The following is a 19,777-nucleotide window of genomic DNA, read 5'->3' as shown; positions in this document are numbered from 1 at the left end:
CCTAACATAGGTCTCAACTTTGATGTTTGCTGAAGAAACCTGTTTTATTTTTTAAATGCTGAACTGTATGTACCCATTCCCTTCTCCATCATGTTGTAGGTTTTGTCGACCACGTGTGAATGAGTAGGCTTCTAAACGCACGGCTGTCCCTCCTTGCCTTTTCAGCAGATGTGGTCCCCGTCTGGGTGTGTCAGTGAGACAGCTGCTTTACATGCCAGCTCTACCTCGTCTTCTCTGGAGCCAGAGGGTGTGTGAGAATTGCTATCAGCCTGACACCTTCCCAGTGCCTTCTGGGAGCTTCTCTTTCATAGTCCACTTGGGGCACTGTACTTTTAGGGTGTCCTTGTCACTGGATGAATGTACAGAAAGACATCAGGAAGTCTTAAATTCCTTTGGCATGGTAGATATCTGAATATAAAAAGTAAACTATGCTCATTTGAAACTCTCAAGATCCGTTTCTTGGAGTGTGTGTCATTGTTAGCATTCCTGTCCCCCTCCCTGCAGGTGAATAAAGTTCGTATTCTTTCAACCCCCACTAAGTAGTTGAGTGTTATATTTGGATATCTCCCATTGCAAGTGTCAGAAACCTAACTTCCATTAGCTTAAAGCAGTGGTTCTCAACCTGCCTAATGCCACGACCCTTTAATACAGTTCCTCATGTTGTGGTGACACCCAATTTCATTGTTACAAATTGAACATAATTAAAGCATAGTGATTAATCACAAAAACAATATGTAATTATATATGTGTTTTCCGATGGTCTTAGGCGACCCCTGTGAAAGGGTCGTTCGACCCCCAGGTTGAGAACCGCTGGCTTAAAGGGTTTATTGGTTTGTGTATCTGGGAAGGATGGCAGGGTTAGGCTGGCCTCAGGATCCAGTGGGTTCAGAGGCTCAAATGATGTCATCTCCACCATGGCTCTTGTCTCTCTTCTCTTGACTTTCCTGTGTGCCAGCCTCAGTACCCCTCTGGAGACAGGCTGAAGACCTGGTGACAGGCAGCTGCAGGCATACCATCTCAGTTCAGCATCCCTGGCATGTCTATATGTTGATGTCAACAAAGGACCAAGATCATGCAATGTCCTTGATTATAATATTGGGGAGCTGTGACTTCTTACCCTATTTTTGTGCAAGCCCTACACCCATTTAAACAAAGCACTTCATGAGGTCATTTATTTCTTCTAAAATGTAGAGAACTCTGTGGAAAGTTGTTTTGCAATTCATTGGTATCTGTGAGACCGCCTCCCATGTGCCAGGCCCTGGAGCCCGGTGGTGGCTGAAACCCTGGGATGAGGCAAGTCATCCAGGCCAAAGGTTCTAGGAGTGGTGGGACCTGTGCCCAACTAGAGGGTGCATTCCCGCTGCTGCTCCGCGCCAGATGAGTGGTTCCAGGCTAGATGCCAGATCGTCCTGCTTTTCAAAGAAGCCAGAAATCCCAATCTGTATGTAAATTTTCTCAAGGCTGAAAAAATTTGGTAATTAATTCAAGCATTTTCTAAATCACTGTCTGGGCCAAACAGTACATCACTTGCAATCTCTTGTCTTCTCGAACTCATTCGAAGAAGCAAGATCAAGAGAGCTGAGCAATGTGTTCAAGGTGATGCAGGTGATGAAGTGTCAGGACCACGTTTGTCTCCTGACTCCAAGCCTGGCGGCCTTCTGCGTGGACCATACTCACATTGTAAGATCTTGTTTTCATTGGCAAAGTTTTTCTTGAATTTTTAAGAGCCTGTATTACCTCTGTTAGAGCCTGTAAATTGTTGGCCGCATTTCAAGTTTAATATCAGATGCTTTGGTTCATGAAAGGTAAAATGTTAACATGACTTCATTCTTTCGGATGAGGTTGGCAGAGGGCCAGCCAGTAAGGAACACCCACCACAAGTCTGATTGAGCGTGCAGATACCACGTTGACAGATGGTCTATGGTAGGGTGTGTGTGTGTCATAAATTAGAGATTCTTAGCAAGAGTTTAAATATTTCTGATGACATTTTAATTTTAGTCAAGTAGCCATTAATCAAAAGATTGACTTAATGATCCTTGTTCAACAGAAAAATCCCCTTAAGTGTAATAATTCGGGCTTTTTAGTTTCGTAGATGCTGGCATGACAGGCCTCTGTGCCGGATTGATTCACAGCTCTGCTTTGCTATCAGAACAGTTTCATTTGGCTCACTGAAATAAAGCATTGTTTTTCTAGGCATTTGAAGGTAGCTCACATTTCAAAAGAAGGCTTTAATTAAAATAAACTTGCATCTTTGATTTTGTCTTATCTGCAAATGCAAAGACATTAACTCTTTTAAAAATGGTCTTAGAAAATGAATTGTGTTGGAGCAGCTGTAGAAAATTGAGCCTCCTGCCTAAAGACAAATAAAAATACATTTCACAAACATTTTCAGCTGCCTGTTTCTCCTACCTCTATAATTGACTCTAATTTGCTCTGCCTGCCCCTCTGAAACCTCAGAACTTCTAAATTGCTACTCAATTAGCAGTCTACTGGTAAGTTGTAATGAGAGCCACACCATTCCAAGTGCGGGCTGCACACGCTTGAGTCATAGTGAGTGAGACTTGAATTTTTAAAATTTATTTCAACCTATATTTGGCACACTACTATACATTTCTAAATGAGAGCTTATGATCAAGCTAATTTTAAAAAAAATATAGAATAAGAAATTGCAAATAGTTACCAAATACATGGTAGAAATCAGATTAAAAATTTTAGATAATCTTCCCCACTGCTTTAAATTTGCTAAGGAAATTAGTAGAAAAAAGAGAAAATGTTGCCTTTATGATATTCTTTGTTCTAAGGACATTGTGGTTACTATAGCCACATAAAGTATGAACTTTGGTATATAAATCAGCGGTGCTATCCCCATTTTACAAGCAATGGTATTGCAAGAATTTTGTAGAAGTCTGCTCCCAGGCATTTGGAAGGGGTGGTTATAGGTATTGCACCCAATTTGGACAATTCTGTGTACACCAGCAGTCTAACTAATTTGTTAAAGTTTCTTAAAATTATTATGTCTGTTTCCCTGCTCCCACTCCCCACCCCCTCTTGAAATAGTGTACATGTATCTGGAGAGAACCCTGGGGAAGGACATGTACAAGCTTGACTTGTCTCAGTCACACCATGGAAAATATTTTCTTAGAAGTGCACCTGAGGTCATTGTATACCTCTGGGGAGAATCAGGGAAAGTTTAATTCACATTCAGATGGCCCCTGCTGTTTGTGCCTCAGGGGCAGACGGTGCCAGGGCTTCCAGCTGATACGTCCCAGTAGCTCTGGAATGCCCTCAGCTCTCAGGTCTAGTAGTACTTTTAGTTTTCTACTCATTCACTTCCTAAATCCAACGAACTAGAGCAGAAATGTTCAAAGTAAATGGTTTGGTGGGAGGAATCCTTCTATGCTTATCAACCATGGAATCCACAAGGGAATTTTGCTTTTTAGGATGATTCTAATAAGCGCTATTTTCAGATGCTGATATGATGAAAGGATATGGAGGGGGAAAAGATATCTTTAACATTAATGGTGAATTTATATCACTTTTTTTTTTTAATCGCTTAAAGTCAGGATCCTTTCATGGAAGCCAGAAGCGATTGAAAAACTTGTAAAGTCTGGGGAATCTGATATGGCATTTATTATTTGTTTTCCCTAAGAAATTAATTAAAGTTAAAGTAGTGCCCCAAATAGTAGACATGTCGAGTTATGCATTACAACCCCCCTTCCCCTCCAAAGGTCTTGAATCCTTTGTGTTAATCTTGCCTGGATTTATAACTCCATAATCCTCCTACTTTTTTTTTTATTGAATTGTGTTTTAAAATGTACACTCATATTTAAGTGGTAGGAATGCTGTTTGGGAGCTAAAATAAGCCCTCTTCAACCTGCTGCTTGAGATATTGAGGAGGGGTAAGTGGGCCTTTTAAGATAATTCCCACTCTTGCCATCTCCTGTTCTGCCCACACCTCAGAGGGACCAGCTGCCAGGAAACCAGTTCCTCCGCCCGCTCTCATTCAGCCTTTCTACCCAGCAGCACACCCTGCTGGATGCCTCCTATTTCTTCTCAGTATGCCATGATTTGTAGGGAGTTGTCTATTCTAATTAGATTAACTGTCTCTGACTACTACATTTGAGAGTTTTCTTTTTCCCTGTTGTTTTTTTTAAGCATTTTTTTTTTTTGCTCCTTTTTGTGTATGCTTGGCTGAATGAAAACCAGTTACTAATTATGTGTTAGTCTGGAACTGTGGTAGTTAGGGTGAATATATCTGAATTAATCAAGCACCATTAATAATGTCTCACAATTTATGAACATATTCTTGACTTAAAATTATATACATTAGTGAATTTATTTTTTAAATGCCTCAGTGTGAAATGGCTTTGTGGGTATACCTCTGTATGTCTTAATTTCAGAACCATTACCAGCTGGCTCTCACTTATTTATTCCTTGTCCAGTAGCTATTTATTATACCCTTTTTTTGCAGCTTAATTGCAAACTTTGTTTTCTTGCCAGTGTGAATTCAGTGTTACATCTGCAGGAATGACACTCATTCCAATCAGCAGATCTAGAAGAACATACACACACACACACACACACACACACACACACACACCACCTACGTTTTACAGTGTTGGACATAACTTGAGTGGGATAGGAATTTGAATGTTTTGCTGAAGAGAGAAACCAAGACACATTTTCTGAGTTGGGCCATTTAACATTTTAAAAGGAAAAGTCCACATAAATTTTACTGTGCTGTGTGTGAATCATAATTTTCATAAAGGAAAACTCAGACAATTTGCTTTAATAAATAATTGTCTGGAAATTGACTTTGTATCCTTCAAGCATTCTGTTTGCGATTCATTAAGATTTAATGGACCTTTGGGGAATATTTATTTTCCCTGTTTTGAAATGACAAGGAATGTCAGAGAAGTGACAACTTTCCAGGGATAAGGTCTTCACCGCTGAGATAATGGCAGTAGGTCATGGTGCATATTCCGTTAAACATGTTTTTAATCATTTATCCTAAGCATATAATTAATTATTCCTCTTTTAAAGTAGGAATCCTGTAGAGGTTTTTAAATGCAACGGGTCCTTATATTTCAGGTGTATGTCTTATGAAGTTGCTGTGCTTCTTACCTCACAGGCTTTCAGCAGCTCCAAATGATCTTTGGTCAGCCAGTCCCGCCCCCTGAATTTTATATGTAAGGAAACTCAAGTGAGTTGCCTGACTGAGGAAGACTTAGCCTGGATTAGTTCACCTAATCTCACCAAGCCTCGATTTCCTTATCTGGAAAATGGGGATGATAGTCCCTACTCCCCTTTGCTTATAAAGATCCGATCAGATACTGTGTCCAAAGTGTTCAGAGTGTGCTTAGCAGGTGCTCACCAAGTATTGCAGTAAGACTAGTGGCAAGTATTAATGTGAGTGTAGGCCAAGCTGCACCCAGATCTCAATGGCTCTCCCCATCCTTCTCCCTTCACCACCCACAGGGTCAACTAATATTTTCCCCTCCACCTACACTCTCCCTCTTTCCCTTTCCCCCCAACTCGTGAATTATAATACAACCAGGAACATTTGGGCAATTTACAATAAACCTTCCAGTCACCCTCCCAGCCCCCCTTGGCCATTGGGTCTATTGATGTTGACAACAAAGCTTCTTTTTTTATGTCTTATGTGGGGCCACTGTGCTCCCACATTAACACCCAGTGACGAAGCAGAAAGGCACAGCTGGTTCACACCTGTCTGTTTTGGGGGTGACTAGTGCCATATGACAGAAATAAGAGACCCTTCCCAGGGCACTAGCGACCCAGCCCACAGCCTCTCCACATGGGGGTATTTAAAATGTACTTTTATGGTCATGAGCTCTCTAGGACTGGGAATACAACTGTCAGTACAAATAGAAAATGAAAAAAATATTTGCCAAAGTGGTTTGACAACTCGTACTTCATAAGTGTAAAGCGGTATCGCACTTCTGTTGTGAGAGTTTATTAAATATTTGTCACCTGAACGAAGCTTAAATGTGGCCTTAATAATAGAACCTAGTGCTTTTAGTTTATTAACTAACCTAATAAAAGTTTAATAATCTCCAAAAGCATTTTCACCTTCGTAAATTAAAAACTAGTTGCATTTCATAATACATGCTTTATTTCTATGGGGTGAGTATGTTTTATTTTCCCCCTCAAAATAGTAATGGTTAACACAAATTATTTTTTCTTATGAATATTATATAGCATATATAAATATAATTATTTATGTATTGTCTATGTAAGCATCTATAAGGAAATAAAAGTGTAAATGCTTTGTTAATATGATGATAAAGCATTATTAGTTTAGCCGCCAGTTTTGAGGTGGGCCACATAGAATGATTGTGCTAGGTAGACAGACTAATAAATTAAAATTTTCTTAAACTGAAGACTTTGAAACCCAAGAAATTTGCCCTGAAATTTGAAAGTTCACAACCCATAGCTCTATGTGGAATATAGAAATTAACAAATAGGATTAACTCAACTGTATTCAAGATTATAGGTCATTGTCATTGCCTGTATCACTAATGAATGTGAACTACAGACAAGGATTTCAGCGTGTGCGATGTCTAAGTAGTAGGCTACAGGAGAGAGTTACCCAGGAAGTTAAATGGCCTTTCAGTTATTGGGCAGTGCTATAATTAAAGCATTTTGCTAAAACTGTTAAATGACTGGTTAGTCTTGAATACAAAAAATAAAACTTATTTATAGAAAAAAATATAGGGACTCAGGGGTACACTACTGAAAATATTGTTTACTAAATAAAGGCTCTTTTTAAGTGGTAAATCCTCTAGTTGGTGAAGTATTCTTTCATAGGGTCATTAAGTCTAGCTACTCACCTGACCAGAGGTTTGGGGGGAGAATTTTGGGGGGAAAGGAGAAACCCAAAGGAAATGTGAAGCAATCGTGAATGAAAGACAATCCAGAAGAAAGGTAAAATGCCCAGGAAGTAGCTGATACTAGTATAATTTAGTGCCAAGCTACTGCTTGACAACAGCATGATATACCAGGATGCATTGTAATCTGCAAAATGAGAGAGTAGACAATAGAATCTCTAAGATTCTCTTAATTGCATCATTTTATGATTTTCCATAAACCAAAGTGTAAGTGTAATAATCTTTGATTCTTATCTCTTTTCTCCTCTAGTAACGAGGGCCAAACATTCTCTACTTTCTGGGACACTCTGATTTGTGACTGTGGGACTTGCAGAAATAACTGAATGTGTGCATTTTCCAAACGTTTTTATGAAACACGGGTCACATCTCTTCATCTGTCAAAAGTCACAGCAGCTGCAGCCTCCTGAGGCCCTGGCCCAGCCCCGCTGCAGTGGCTCCTTGCTGGGCTCCTGCGGCCCTTACTGTCTGGGCACCAGCATTTCTTCTCTGCTGCTTTGTATCTCCCTGTGTATGCGCTGCCCCATCAAGGGAAAACTCTCTATAGTCAGGGATAGTGCTTTATATTGACTTTCCATTTCTAACTGGTTATCCTGGAATTCATTCCATTGCTCTTTATGGCACATTTTGTGTCCTCTTTCTGGCACATTCAACCAGCAAAGACCTCATACCTGACCAACCGCCCTCACCTCTGCACCTGCACCTGCACCCTGAGGCCGACCCTGTTGGAATGTCATTCCATGAGTTCCATTGGCTTCCTACAAACTGACCACTCAGTCTGCCCCAAAGCCCAGCCCTATTTCTTCCAACTTGTTCTCCCACATTCTGTGGTCACTTTCTCTGTGTTCTCGCTAAGCCTCTGAACCCCCAGCCTGCCTCCCACTCCCAGCACATGGCCACGGCTCCTACTTCCCAGAGAAAATTGGAGCCAGTGGCTGGGAACTACTGTCTCCCCTCAGCCAGGTTCTGCCCCTTGTATACAACTCCTGTCCTGTTCTCTCTTGTTGATAGAGGGCTTGCCTCCCAGAGCCATTTCTTTCATGTGTGCTTGGATCCCCTCCCCTCCCACCTTCTCAGGAAGGGCCCTTCCTCCATCCCTCATCTTCGTCACCTCTCCCCTCTCCTTCACGTCCAGACTTCTTAAAAACTACCAGATTCAGTGTCCGCATCCTCTCACCAACTGACTCCAGGCTGGTTCCATTGCTCTGCTCCATCACACCCCTCACACCAAGGTCACCAAAGACTCCATGTTGTTCAGTCCAGCAGACATTTCCAGTCCTCATCCCATTTGACTTCTAAGAAGCATTCAACACTGTTCATTCCATCTTGTCCTTGACTTACTCTCTCCTTCATGTCCATGAGGTGACTCTGCCACCTCAGTTCTTCCCGTTCTCCTTTGCAGGATCATCCTCTTCTTTGAGCTGTTGACCATTGATGTTCAAGATGGCTTCCTGTCCTCTCATTCTGTCCACTCTCGGGATTATCTCATTCACTCCTGAGGAAGAACAATGTCTCAGACACAGAGGTGTATATTTTTATCTCTGGGCCAGGCTTCCACTGAGAACATCAGATCCATGTGTCCACCTGCCTCCTTGACATCAACACTTACCATGTCTTGGAGCACATCAAATTTAACAAGTTCAAAACTGAACTCTTTTTAAAATACTCTGTCTCTAAATGGCATCACAGTCTTTGCTGTCACTCAGCCTGTGTTTTACCACCTCAGTATCACTGGGACCTACTTCCCCCATCTCGGCTGCCTCCGCCCTTTGCCATGCTACCGTCCTCTTACAGTCCTTCTAGGCGTGCTGTCCTGCCCCATCCCATCACGTGCCCTCTCGATGTCTGCACTCCTATCACATTAACCTGTCATTTCTCCAGTTAACTGTGCCCTCTTGTCACTGCAACCCTACTTCCTGGCATCCCTCTCCACCTGTCCTCTGCTCCAGTCCAGCCAGCCCCTCCTTCAGTTATCACCACCCTGGTCCACGCCTGTCATGCCTGCTCATAGCCTGAAGTCCTGTCTCCGGACGCTTGTCATTGTTGAAGTGTTACATTTGTGCAGTTCTTCAGTTAATGCATGTGCCCTTCCCGACCGAAAGCACCATGGGGATGAGCACTGGTGTTTGGGCCCTGCCCAACCCAGAGTGGATGGACGCTCACACATTATACTCATGCAAGGAATCGGTACGGGAAATGCTCAAATTACACATTCCATCTTGGCTGAAAGCTTTTCATAATTTTTTCCACAAAACATTTTTCAGAGCAGGAACTATAAAGCAAAAAGTATTTCTTTTTCTACTTCCAAATTGGGTTTTGCTTTCTCAGTAATCACTTGAAGCATAGATGTGGTAGAAGAAATCATTTATGTTCTCTCCAACTTTTTTTCTGTATAATTTAGTGAAAGCAATATGAAATTGATTACTCCTTAATTTTCCTGGCCATCCTGTAAACTTCCATTGTTTTTGTTTACACTTTTATTTCCACAAAATATTGAAAAATTGATTGGCATCAGCTTCATTCTGATTGTTCTTATTGTCACAAGACTTGGCCTTTAGTTCTGATTCTCTCTTTTTTTTAAACTTTGATATTCCAGTGCTAATATAAAGATGTAAATTTAGTTTTCTTTACAAATATACTCTGATAATCCTATCCTATAAAATAAAAGACTAATATGCAAGTCGACTGAACAGCAGAACAACTAGTCGCTGTGACACGCACTGACCACCAGGGGCAGATGCTCAACGTAGGAGCTGGCCCCTGGTGGTCAGTGTGCTCCCACACAGGGAATGCTGCTCAGCCAGAAGCCGGGCTCATGGCTGGCGAGTTCAGCAGCAGTCATGGGAGCCTCTCCTGCCTCTGTGGCAGCACTAAGGATGTCCGGCTGCTGGCTTACAGCATCAGTCAGACATCCCCCAAGGGCTTCCGGACTGTGAGAGGTTGCAGGCTGGGCTGAGGGTTTCCCCCCACACACCTGAGTGTACAGATTTCGTGCACTGGCCCTCTAGTTATTTAATATTGTAAGATACTTGAGTCAACTAAATAGGAGAGATTATGTGATTTTAAATTAGTCTAGAGTTTTGTTAAGTGGCACTTTCAGACATTTTTACTCACCGCAAACTGAAGGAAATTTTAATTAATACAGAACAAGCTAAATGTGATGTCTGGTTAAGTTATCACATTAATTTGATAGGAGAATTGTGAGTTGGCCTTATACAAATGCAGCTGGTACAGAGTTATCCCAAGAAAACCACTTGCATGAAAAGGTGATATGGATCGGTGTTTATGAGGTAAGGATTAACTGGTGGTTGTAATTAAGGTTGTTTGGGTCACTATAAAGTGGCTATAGGTTATAATCTAATACAATGAATTTTAAGGTATTATTCTGATCATTTTATTCCATAATTAGATTATGTCATTTGCTGTTTTAAGCATCTGCTGCTATTTATTTCTGTGCTTCCCAAACTGTGGGAAGTGCCCTAGGGCATTGCAGCAAATTCTGAGGCGTGCCACGGGATATTTTAAAATTTCAAGGGCAACATGGGCATACACAATATCTGTAGGACAGATGCAAACCACTAGCTGGAGGGAGTTCACAATTTCAATTTAAATTGTGCTGCTTTTCTTCCAGTGATGTGGTATCTTTGGGAAGTTGGATTCTCAGCAGATGTGTAAAAATGGGAAAGTCAGAGTGGATCAGGAAATGCGGGTGGTTTGATCATAAGGTTTGAGTATTTGTGCAGAGCCCAGTTGAACATAATTATGTTCTAATTAGTATATGTATTCTATTGATTAAACAATTACTGTAATATTTATTAAAATATTAACATAATATTTCTTTTAGAAAATGCGGTGGCTTGCACATATGTTTTTTCTTTTCGTCATAGTTTAAAAAAATTATTAAAGTACTTAATTTTCAGAACAGGTAATTCTTTAACATGATTTAAAAATCAAAAGCATAAAAATGAAGCCTGAGAAGTCCCCCGTCTGGGTTGATGGCAGCTCCCTCCTGATTGCTCAGTCCAAAGCCTCTGGGCAGGACTTGGCTCCTGTCTTTCTCACACACACATTCAGGACCACAGGAAATCAGGCTGGCTCTGCTTTCAAAATATGTGGTCACCCTAGTCAAATAGGCTATTGTTATGGTTACTCATAACTGGTCTTGCTACTTCTGCACTTGTGCTTCTCCCACCCCAAACCCTTCCCCCACCCAGTAATCTTCTGAAACCCTAAGTTTGTTAAGTGATATCATCACCTTACCACCCAGAACCCTGCATCTGCGTAGAGTAAAAGCCAGCGTCCTTTCAGTGATCTCCAGAGTCCTATAGGCCCAGCTTCCCTTTACTTCTCTGATCTCAGTTCCTCCTATTCCACAGGTAATCTGCTACAGCCAGGCTGGTCCCCTCTTCCCAAGCATAGGAGGCACATCCCTGCCCCAGGGCCTTTGCACTGGAATGCTGACTCCCTTGTCTCTTTCAAACCTTGGCCCACCCTAACCTACCCTATTTTTAATGTATCAGTGATCCCCACCCACATACTGATGGCCATGTCCTAGCTCTTTTATCCTGCTCTTTTTTTCATAGCTTTCTAACATAGTAGATCATTACTGCCCACATTGTAATTTACTAACTTTATTGTTTTATTTTTTTACTCTCCCCACTATAATATAAGTTCTAGGAGGACAGGCGCGTTAATGTGTTTTGTTCAACAACCTATTCAAAGCAACTTGAACACTTGGCAGTAATAGGTGTGTAGCAAATACTGAATGAATAATGTTCAATTTAAATTTGTTGTCTGTTTGAACTATCAAAGCATATTCAAATCTTTCTCTTTAACGATGAATTGTCCATTCTCCCAGAGGTCTGAACAGTTTTTGCTCTGTACTTTCAGGCTAATTAGGTACTTATAAAATATGAATCTTATCTTTTTGGCTAATTGAACATTTTATCATTATTTACAGACCTTCTTTATTCTTAGCAATGCTTTTATCTTAAAGTTATTAGTTTATCTAATATCAGTAAAGGTAAACTAGCTTTCAATAGTTTTAGTACTATTTAATATGTATTTTTTCTTCCTTAACATTTAATCTTTTGAGTTCTTATGTTTTAGTTCTGTCCCTTGCATGTAGTTTATAGTTGTTTTTACTTCATTTTAACCATCTTTATTTTAACTTCTAGCCTACTTTTGCCTCTTGTGATTCTGTACCGATCCAGATTTGTTTCATTTACTTTCTATCTGTCCTACTTTTACAGCGCTTATTTTTTCTTCTTGTGTTCTTTTTTTAAAATGAGTTTTATTTGTATTCTTACTGTTTGTTTTTTTCCACTAGCGTAGAGGTTATATACTCTGTTTCTATTCTTTTAATGTTTAGAATTTTACCTTCATTCTTTTTTAAAAAATGTTTTTCTTTATTGATTAAGGTACTACATATGTGTCCTATCCCCTCTTTGTCCGCTCCCCCACCTCCAACTCATGCCCTCACCCCCCTGGTGTCTGTGTCCATTGATTAGGCTTATATGCATGCATACAAGTCCTTTGGTTGATCTCTCCCCTTTACCCCCACCCTCCCCTACCTTCCCTCTGAGGTTTGACGGTCTGATCGATGCTTTTCTGTCTCTGGATCTGTTTTTGTTCATCAACAGTTTATGTTGATCATTATATTCCATAAATGAGTGAGGTCATATGATATTTATCTTTCTCTGACTGGCTTATTTCACTTAGCATAATGCTCTCCAGTTCTATCCATGATGTTGCAAATGGCAAGAATTCCTTCTTTTTTACCACAGCGTAGTATTGCATTGTGTAGATGTACCACAGTTTTTTAATCCACTCATCTGCTGATGGGCACTTTGGCAGTTTCCAAATCTTAACTATGGTGAATTGTGCTGCTATGAACATAGGGGTGCATATATCCTTTCTGATTGGTGTTTCTGGCTTCTTGGGATATATTCCTAGAAGTGGGATCACTGGGTCAAATGGCAGTTCCATTATTAGTTTTTTGAGGAAACTTCATACTGTTCTCCACAGTGTCTGCACCAGTCTGCATTCCCACCAGCTTCATTCTTAGTCTAAAGTTAACATCTTGCCGTAACCAGTTTGGCTCAGTGGATAGAGCGTCGGCCTGCGGACTGAAAGGTCCCAGGTTCGATTCCGGTCAAGGGCATGTACCTTGGTTGCGGGCACATCCCCAGTGGGGGCTGTGCAGGAGGCAGCTGATCAATGTTTCTCTCTCATCGATGTTTCTGACTCTCTATCCTTCTCCCTTCCTCTCTGTGAAAAATCAATAAAATATATTTTTTAAAAAAATAAAAAAATAAAGTTAACATCTTAACTCTCCTCCAGAACAATACAGGAGCACTGCAACTCCAACCACCCGCTTCCTGCTTCCACGCGTTGCTTTCCAGTGCTTATATCTGTCCTTTGTAACCCAGTGAAATAACCATTACTGCTTCATATAGGCAATGTTTACTTATATTTATCCACGTATTTACCTTATTTATTTGCTTACTATTCTTTTTGTATCTCCGTCTTCCACACACTTTTTTTCTGAAGTATATATCCTTAGACTCTAAATAATATGTTTCTAAATCTTACTAGTTTCTTTACATTCTGTTGTAGGTAACTTGTCAGTTTTTGTTTGTAAAGAAAAGGCTTTATTTTGCTTTTATTTTTTTTGAAAGATAGTTTTGATGGATACACATACACTATCTATGTATCCTTTTTTTATTTTATTTTATTTTATTTTTATTTTTTTAAATATATTTTATTGATTTTTCACAGAGAGGAAGGGAGAGAGATAGAGAGAGTTTGAAACATTGATGAGAGAGAAACATCGATCAGCTGCCTCCTGCACATCCCCCACTGGGGATGTGCCCGCAACCCAGGTACATGCCCTTGACCGGAATCGAACCCGGGACCCCTCAGTCCGCAGGCTGACGCTCTATCCACTGAGCCAAACCGGTTTCGGCCCTTTTTTTTATTTTAGAAAGGGAGGGAAGACAAAGGGGAGAGAGAGAGAGAGAAACATCGATGTGAGAGAGATACATTGACCGGTTGCCTCCTGCACGCTCACTACCAGACATCGAACCTGCAACCTGGGTATGTGCCCTGACCGGATGAACCTGTGACCTTGGGGTGTACAGGACACGCTCCAACCAACTGAACCACAATGGCCAGAGCTCTGTCTATCTTCTATATGTAATTTTTCTAACACCAGGAAGCAGTGAACTTAATCCTGATGCTGTCTACCTGGAGACAGCGTCAGATCCCCCGGGTTCAGGGCTCGTCCCATAGACTGCTCCCTTTTCAGAGGCCAATGCAAGTGCAGGTTGCCACTTGTGCTCCTTACCGACTGGCTATAAATTGGATGTTCCCAAGACTGTCTCCTCAGGTTCAGTTTGCTAGAGCAGCTCATGGCGAACGTTTACTTACATTTACCAGTTTATCATGAAGCACATTATAAAGAACCCAGATGAAGCGGTGCATGGGCAAGCCCAGAAGGGTCCAGAGTGCAGGCGCTTCTGTCCCCCGGCACTGGGCTGCACCAGCCTTCTGGCACGTGAATGCCTTCCCCAACCCAGGAGCTCCTCAGCTCTTGATGTTCAGGAGTTGTTATCGCGCTTAATCTGCTGCAGGACCCACCTCCCATCCAGTGGGTGAGCTGAAAGTTCCGCGCACTTCCCACCGAGATAGTAGTAACCTGTGGCATTTATTTTATGTTTTTCTAGATCAATGAACTGAGCCATGTTCAAATCCCTGTTATGTTGATGCCAGATGACTTCAAAGCCTATTCAAAGATAAAGGTGGACAATCACCTTTTTAACAAGTAAGTACAAGTACAAACTTTTCTAGAACTGATGTGGCTGCCAGGAGTATGATTTCTGTGAATTTCTGTAATCACATTTTTCAATGGGTGGGTGTAAAGTTTTTCTGATGAAGTTAATCCTGTGATAAACAGAACCATCTGTCATTTTCACAAAAGCAACAGCAGGCCTCTTGGGTAATATCCTTTTGCCATATGGCATATTGTTCTCTATGAATAGCTTATATGTTAAAAGTGATATTCTCATTACACTTCCGATGTTTCAAGCTGTAAATTGCTTGGATTTTTTAGCAGCTATGGACCTCAGCTATCTTACACAAAACTCTCATAATGATTACTTTATGAACAGAAATGACAACTTCATAGAACAATAAAGAATTAAGATGCATTTTTATAGAATATAATTGGACACCATGTTGGGTATTGAGACTATCTCTCCTTCATTGGAATGTCATTTTATTTTATGTTATTTTTATTGTTTTAAATATATTTTTATTGATTTCAGAGAGGAAGGGAGAGGGAGAGAGAGATAGAAACATCAATGATGAGAGAGAATCATTGATCTGTTACCTCATGCACGCCCCACACTGGAGATTGGGTCCACAACTTGGGCATGTGCCCTGACCAGGAATCAAACCATGACCTCCTGGTTCATAGGTCAACGCTCAACCACTGAGTCACACAGGCCAGGCGAGATGTCATTCTAGATGTCTCTCTGGAGCCCCTTATATGTTAGGCAGTCCACTGAGGGCTGGGGATACAAGGATGTATAAGAAACAGCCCTGCCCTCAAGGGGCTCACAGTCAGGTGGGTGGTTGAAAACTGACATATATATAAATTACGTACTGTAAGTTGGCGTGCAGCGTACCACAACAAAAGAGTGTGTGTATGTGAACACAAAGAAAGAGGCAATTCTGAATGAGTAGTATAAACCTCAAATCCTGCTCAAAAGATTAGTTCTGACATTTCTTCCTGGGGCCCTTGTGCTACTGGCAAGCTCAGGGGTTAATTCTCCTCATAATACTGTTTAGAGGCTAACCTTTGAGAGAATTTTCTATGTGAATTTAGGTTGTGGTATTTATATAAAACTAGAGGCCCAGTGCATGAAAATTTGTGCACTGGAGGGGGGGTGCCTACGGGGGGAGGGCGTGTCCCTCAGCCCGGCCTGCACCCTCTCACAGTCTGGGACCCCTTAAGGGATGACCACCTGCCAGCTTAGGCCCACTGCCCAGGGGATCGAGCCTAAGCCGTTAGTTGGACATCCTTAGCGCTGCTGCAGAGGCGAGAGAGGCTCCCACCATCGCCGCTGCACTGGCCAGCCATGAGCCAGCTTCTGACTGAGCGGTGCTCTCACTGTGGAAGTGCACTGACTACCAGGGGACAGCTCCTGCATTGAGTGTCTGCCCCCTGGTGGTCAGTGCGCATTATAGTGACCGGTTGTTCCCGGTTGTTACACTGTTAGGGTCAATTTGCATATTACCCTTTTATTATATAGGATAGGTCATTCAGGGAACGAGAGCAGTCTTGTTTTGTAAGCTTGCATCCACTACTGACTGAGGATGAGTGTGGCTCTCTCGATGCCCTTCTCTCTGTTCACATTCTTGGCTTTCTCTTCACCATGTTCTGCATGGTGGACCCTCCCCTTGGCAACCTCATCTTCCTTGAGGAAGCAGCTGTAGCATGTGGTCGGGATTAAAAGATCATATAGGCCAAGTGCTCCTAGGTGGTGAGAGGACACAAATGTTACCAGTCTGACCCTCTGTTCCCCGGGTCTTACTGTGGCTTGTACTGTTGACCCTTGAACAACAGGTCCACTTACATGTAGATTTAAAAAATAAATGTGTATCGTACTGTAAATGTATTTTCTCTTCCTTATAATTTTAATAACATCTTCTTTTCTCTGGCTTACTTTTTTGTAAAAATACACTATATAATAGACATAGCACATAAAATATGTGTGAATTGACTATGTTATCGGTAAGGCTCCTAGTCAGCAGGAAGGCTATTTGTGAAGTTTTGGGGGAGTCAAAAGTGACACGTGACTTTTCAGCTGCATGGGGGGTTGGCACCCCTAACCCCCATGTTGCTCAAGGGCCCCCTGTGGTGGTTTTGGGAAGTGCCTTTGTGGGAAGGGAACTCCAGGCACTCCCTTGGCTACTCATGGAACTAGCTGGTGGGAGATGCAAGTCTGGTTAACTCTGTATATCTGAGCTTGCTTTCACAATATGCTGTTCCAGAGAAAACATGCCGAGCCATTTCAAGTTTAAGGAATACTGCCCGATGGTCTTCCGAAACCTGCGGGAGAGGTTTGGAATCGACGATCAGGATTTCCAGGTGAGTTGCTTTTGTAACGTTGCTTCAAACAGGCTTCATTTTTCCACGCTCTGTGTGATAGGACTGAGTTTTTATCATTACAAGTCAATGTATAATAGTACTTGTTAGTTTATGTATTAATGTTCAATGATTTTTTTCTGAAATAAGGGGCTCTTTCAGTTAGGAACCCCTCTGTGCTATATTTTCAGTCGTCGGCAGGAAAAGGGATTATTCTTTGGGGAGAGAGCAGGCACGCGAGGGTCTTACACATGCCCTCATTTCCAGAGGCAGAGGCTCTACCAGCAGAAATCCCTTTTCATTCCTGCCCGCGTATGTGTCACCAGCCTGGGCAAGTGTGTATGTGTGCGTGGAATTCGCATTTCCTACATTGGTAGAGGCCACTTGGGAATCTGAGAAATCTATTCTTGTTTGTGCTGATTTGCTGCTTTTCAGATTGGCCAATGCTGCCTCTGGCCCACAGCATTTTTGTCAGAGGCCACTCTTTGAGCACCACAGTGCAGCATGGCACTGTTCCCGCACACTGCCCTCACCATCGGGAGCCCACCTGTCCCGGGCATGGCCCTGGGGAACACGCCCTTCACTCTTCGTACCCCCACAGACAAAAGTGCACTGCTGCTTTTCTCCCTGTATTTGCCTGGTTCTCATGGTGTTGTCATATCTGCTGACCCATGGTCATGTGTCCTAACGCTTAGCCAGCTAGATTCGGAAAAGCCAAGGATTTCCTATAGGAGCAGAAGTCTACCGTATGTTAGGAGATGCAAGGGTTACTTCCTGGCCTTTTACGACTGTCTGTTCATTGTACTGTGAGAGGACTGGCTTATTTAAATCCTTTAAGTCCAGCAATCACTTTCTCTCGTTTGCCCTAAGTGGGAAAGCCTAATTTATCCTGCATTAAGTGCCATATTGCCACCCTGGATGACCTCACACGTTAGCACAGCTTACCCTGTATTTTCCCTTGAAGAATCCGGCCTCTAAGGCAATTCGAACTGAGTTACTACACTTTCCTAAAGCTCTGCGGGCCTCCCCGCCCTGCCCGGCCTTTTCTTCCCTCACTGCTGGCTCAGGCATGAGGAGCCTCCAGCCGCCATGCTTTGGGCTGCAGGTGGACCAGGCCTGGCTGCCCACCGAGGCCCAGCTCCTGAGCAGAGGCTGGGTGCGCCCCGGAGGGTGGGGGGAAGTGTGACAGGGAGGATGTGGGCGCTTGGTTGGCTTTGAAAAACTGCGGCGGAGCCAACATCGCTCAGGTTTGACCTTCACGTGTTAAGAGGAAGAGCTAGATCAGACTTAGACTTGGAATGTACTGCTGAAAAAGTAAGTCACTTTCAAAGAACAAATTTGGAATAGTAAAAAGGGTTTGCATGAAATAAAAAGGAACCATTCCACATTAGTTAAGAACTGTTGCTACATCTGAGGAGGCCACATGAAAATAAACTGAGCCCTTTAAAAAGGAGCAAACGGCTGGTAACTGAGGTCTCGGGCGGCTACTCGCCCGTGGGAAATGCAGGTGTGTTTCTCCCTTTGTCCCCTCCTCTTTTATAAAAAAAACCAAAAACATTTATACTCGCATTTCACAGAAACTAACTTTTGAGGGCCTAAGCAACAAAATCTTGTTAGATTCCTTAATTCATTACCAAAATGAAGTCTTTGTATTTCTTCTCCGAATCAGCCCTATTAAATGAGGTCCAAAATGGGCCCATTACATCCTGAGTTCTGACGGCAGCAGATAAAAGAAATTTTTAAAATTTCCTAAAGTGACCAGTTTAGTTACTGAAATACTAAGGAATGAGCGATTTTCCTTCCCTCCCCCCCCCCCCCCCCTAAAACCAAAAACCATGTAAGCTGGTAGTTAAGTAAATGCAAATTGCTGAGTACAAACTTTGAAGGCAAATTAGGCAAGTGGAGGGCGATTCACACTAACTAATTGGCAAGTCTGTGAAGCTCTTAGCATGAGAGCAGGATAGAGGAGAGCCAGTGTGAGGATAATTAATCATTTGAACACCACTCCTTTCCTCGGCCATGCCTGGTGCTTTTGGCATTTAAATTGCGGCTTTCTCTTTGGCAACTGTATTTTTTATTAAATAAAAAACAACAACTGTGGGTGTTGAAAGTATCTTTGATAAATCAGAGATATACTCGTTCCCTCCCCAATCCTGTGTTTCTTTCCCAGTATCTGCACCTCTTAAAAATTTGTCAGCAGTGGGACTCAACACACTTCGTTGGCTACTTTGTCTGGAAAAAAGAAAGAGGTTGTGCCAACACTGGCTGTGGCTGGGTGCCCGAGGGCCCTGCACGGTGTAGGGGTGAAGGCGACAGAGGGGCTAGGCCAGGGGTGGGCAAACTTTTTGACTCGAGGGCCACAATGGGTTCTTAAACTGGACCGGAGGGCCGGAACAAAAGCATGGATGGAGTGTTTGTGTGAACTAATATAAATTCAAAGTAAACATCATTACATAAAAGGGTACGGTCTTTTTTCTTTTTAGTTTTATTCATTTCAAGCGGACCGGATCCGGCCCGTGGGCCGTAGTTTGCCCACGGCTGGGCTAGGCTGTCACCAGAGGGGCCCATCATCCCAGCTGCTTGGCACTTGGACTCACTGTTGGCCAGGCATTTCATTCATCATGGCCAGAACTAGTAACAAGTACCAGCTGACACATGTAGGACCAAATTCCCAATCTGGTTTGAAAAGTAGGATCAGTGGCCTGGGGTCTCCTCACCT

The 19,777-nt window shown here is 42.4% G+C and overlaps 1 protein-coding gene across 2 annotated transcripts in view; it reads left to right on the top strand.

The window, feature by feature from the left end:
• Nucleotides 1-19,777, top strand: part of PIP4K2A (phosphatidylinositol-5-phosphate 4-kinase type 2 alpha) — a 177,044-nt gene that overhangs the window by 81,801 nt on the left and 75,466 nt on the right. For both annotated transcript variants that reach the window (XM_081104006.1, XM_081104007.1), the window contains exons 2-3: nt 14,633-14,730; nt 16,965-17,061. In XM_081104006.1, the coding sequence (XP_080960132.1) occupies nt 14,633-14,730; nt 16,965-17,061 (195 nt within the window). The remainder of the gene's footprint in view (nt 1-14,632; nt 14,731-16,964; nt 17,062-19,777) is intronic.

The sequence above is a fragment of the Myotis nattereri genome (assembly GCF_964212035.1).
Source record: "Myotis nattereri genome assembly, chromosome: 1".
Lineage (NCBI taxonomy): Eukaryota > Metazoa > Chordata > Mammalia > Chiroptera > Vespertilionidae > Myotis > Myotis nattereri.
The sequence above is the reverse complement of the archived record's forward strand: the minus strand, read 5'-3'. Positions and strand labels throughout refer to the sequence as shown.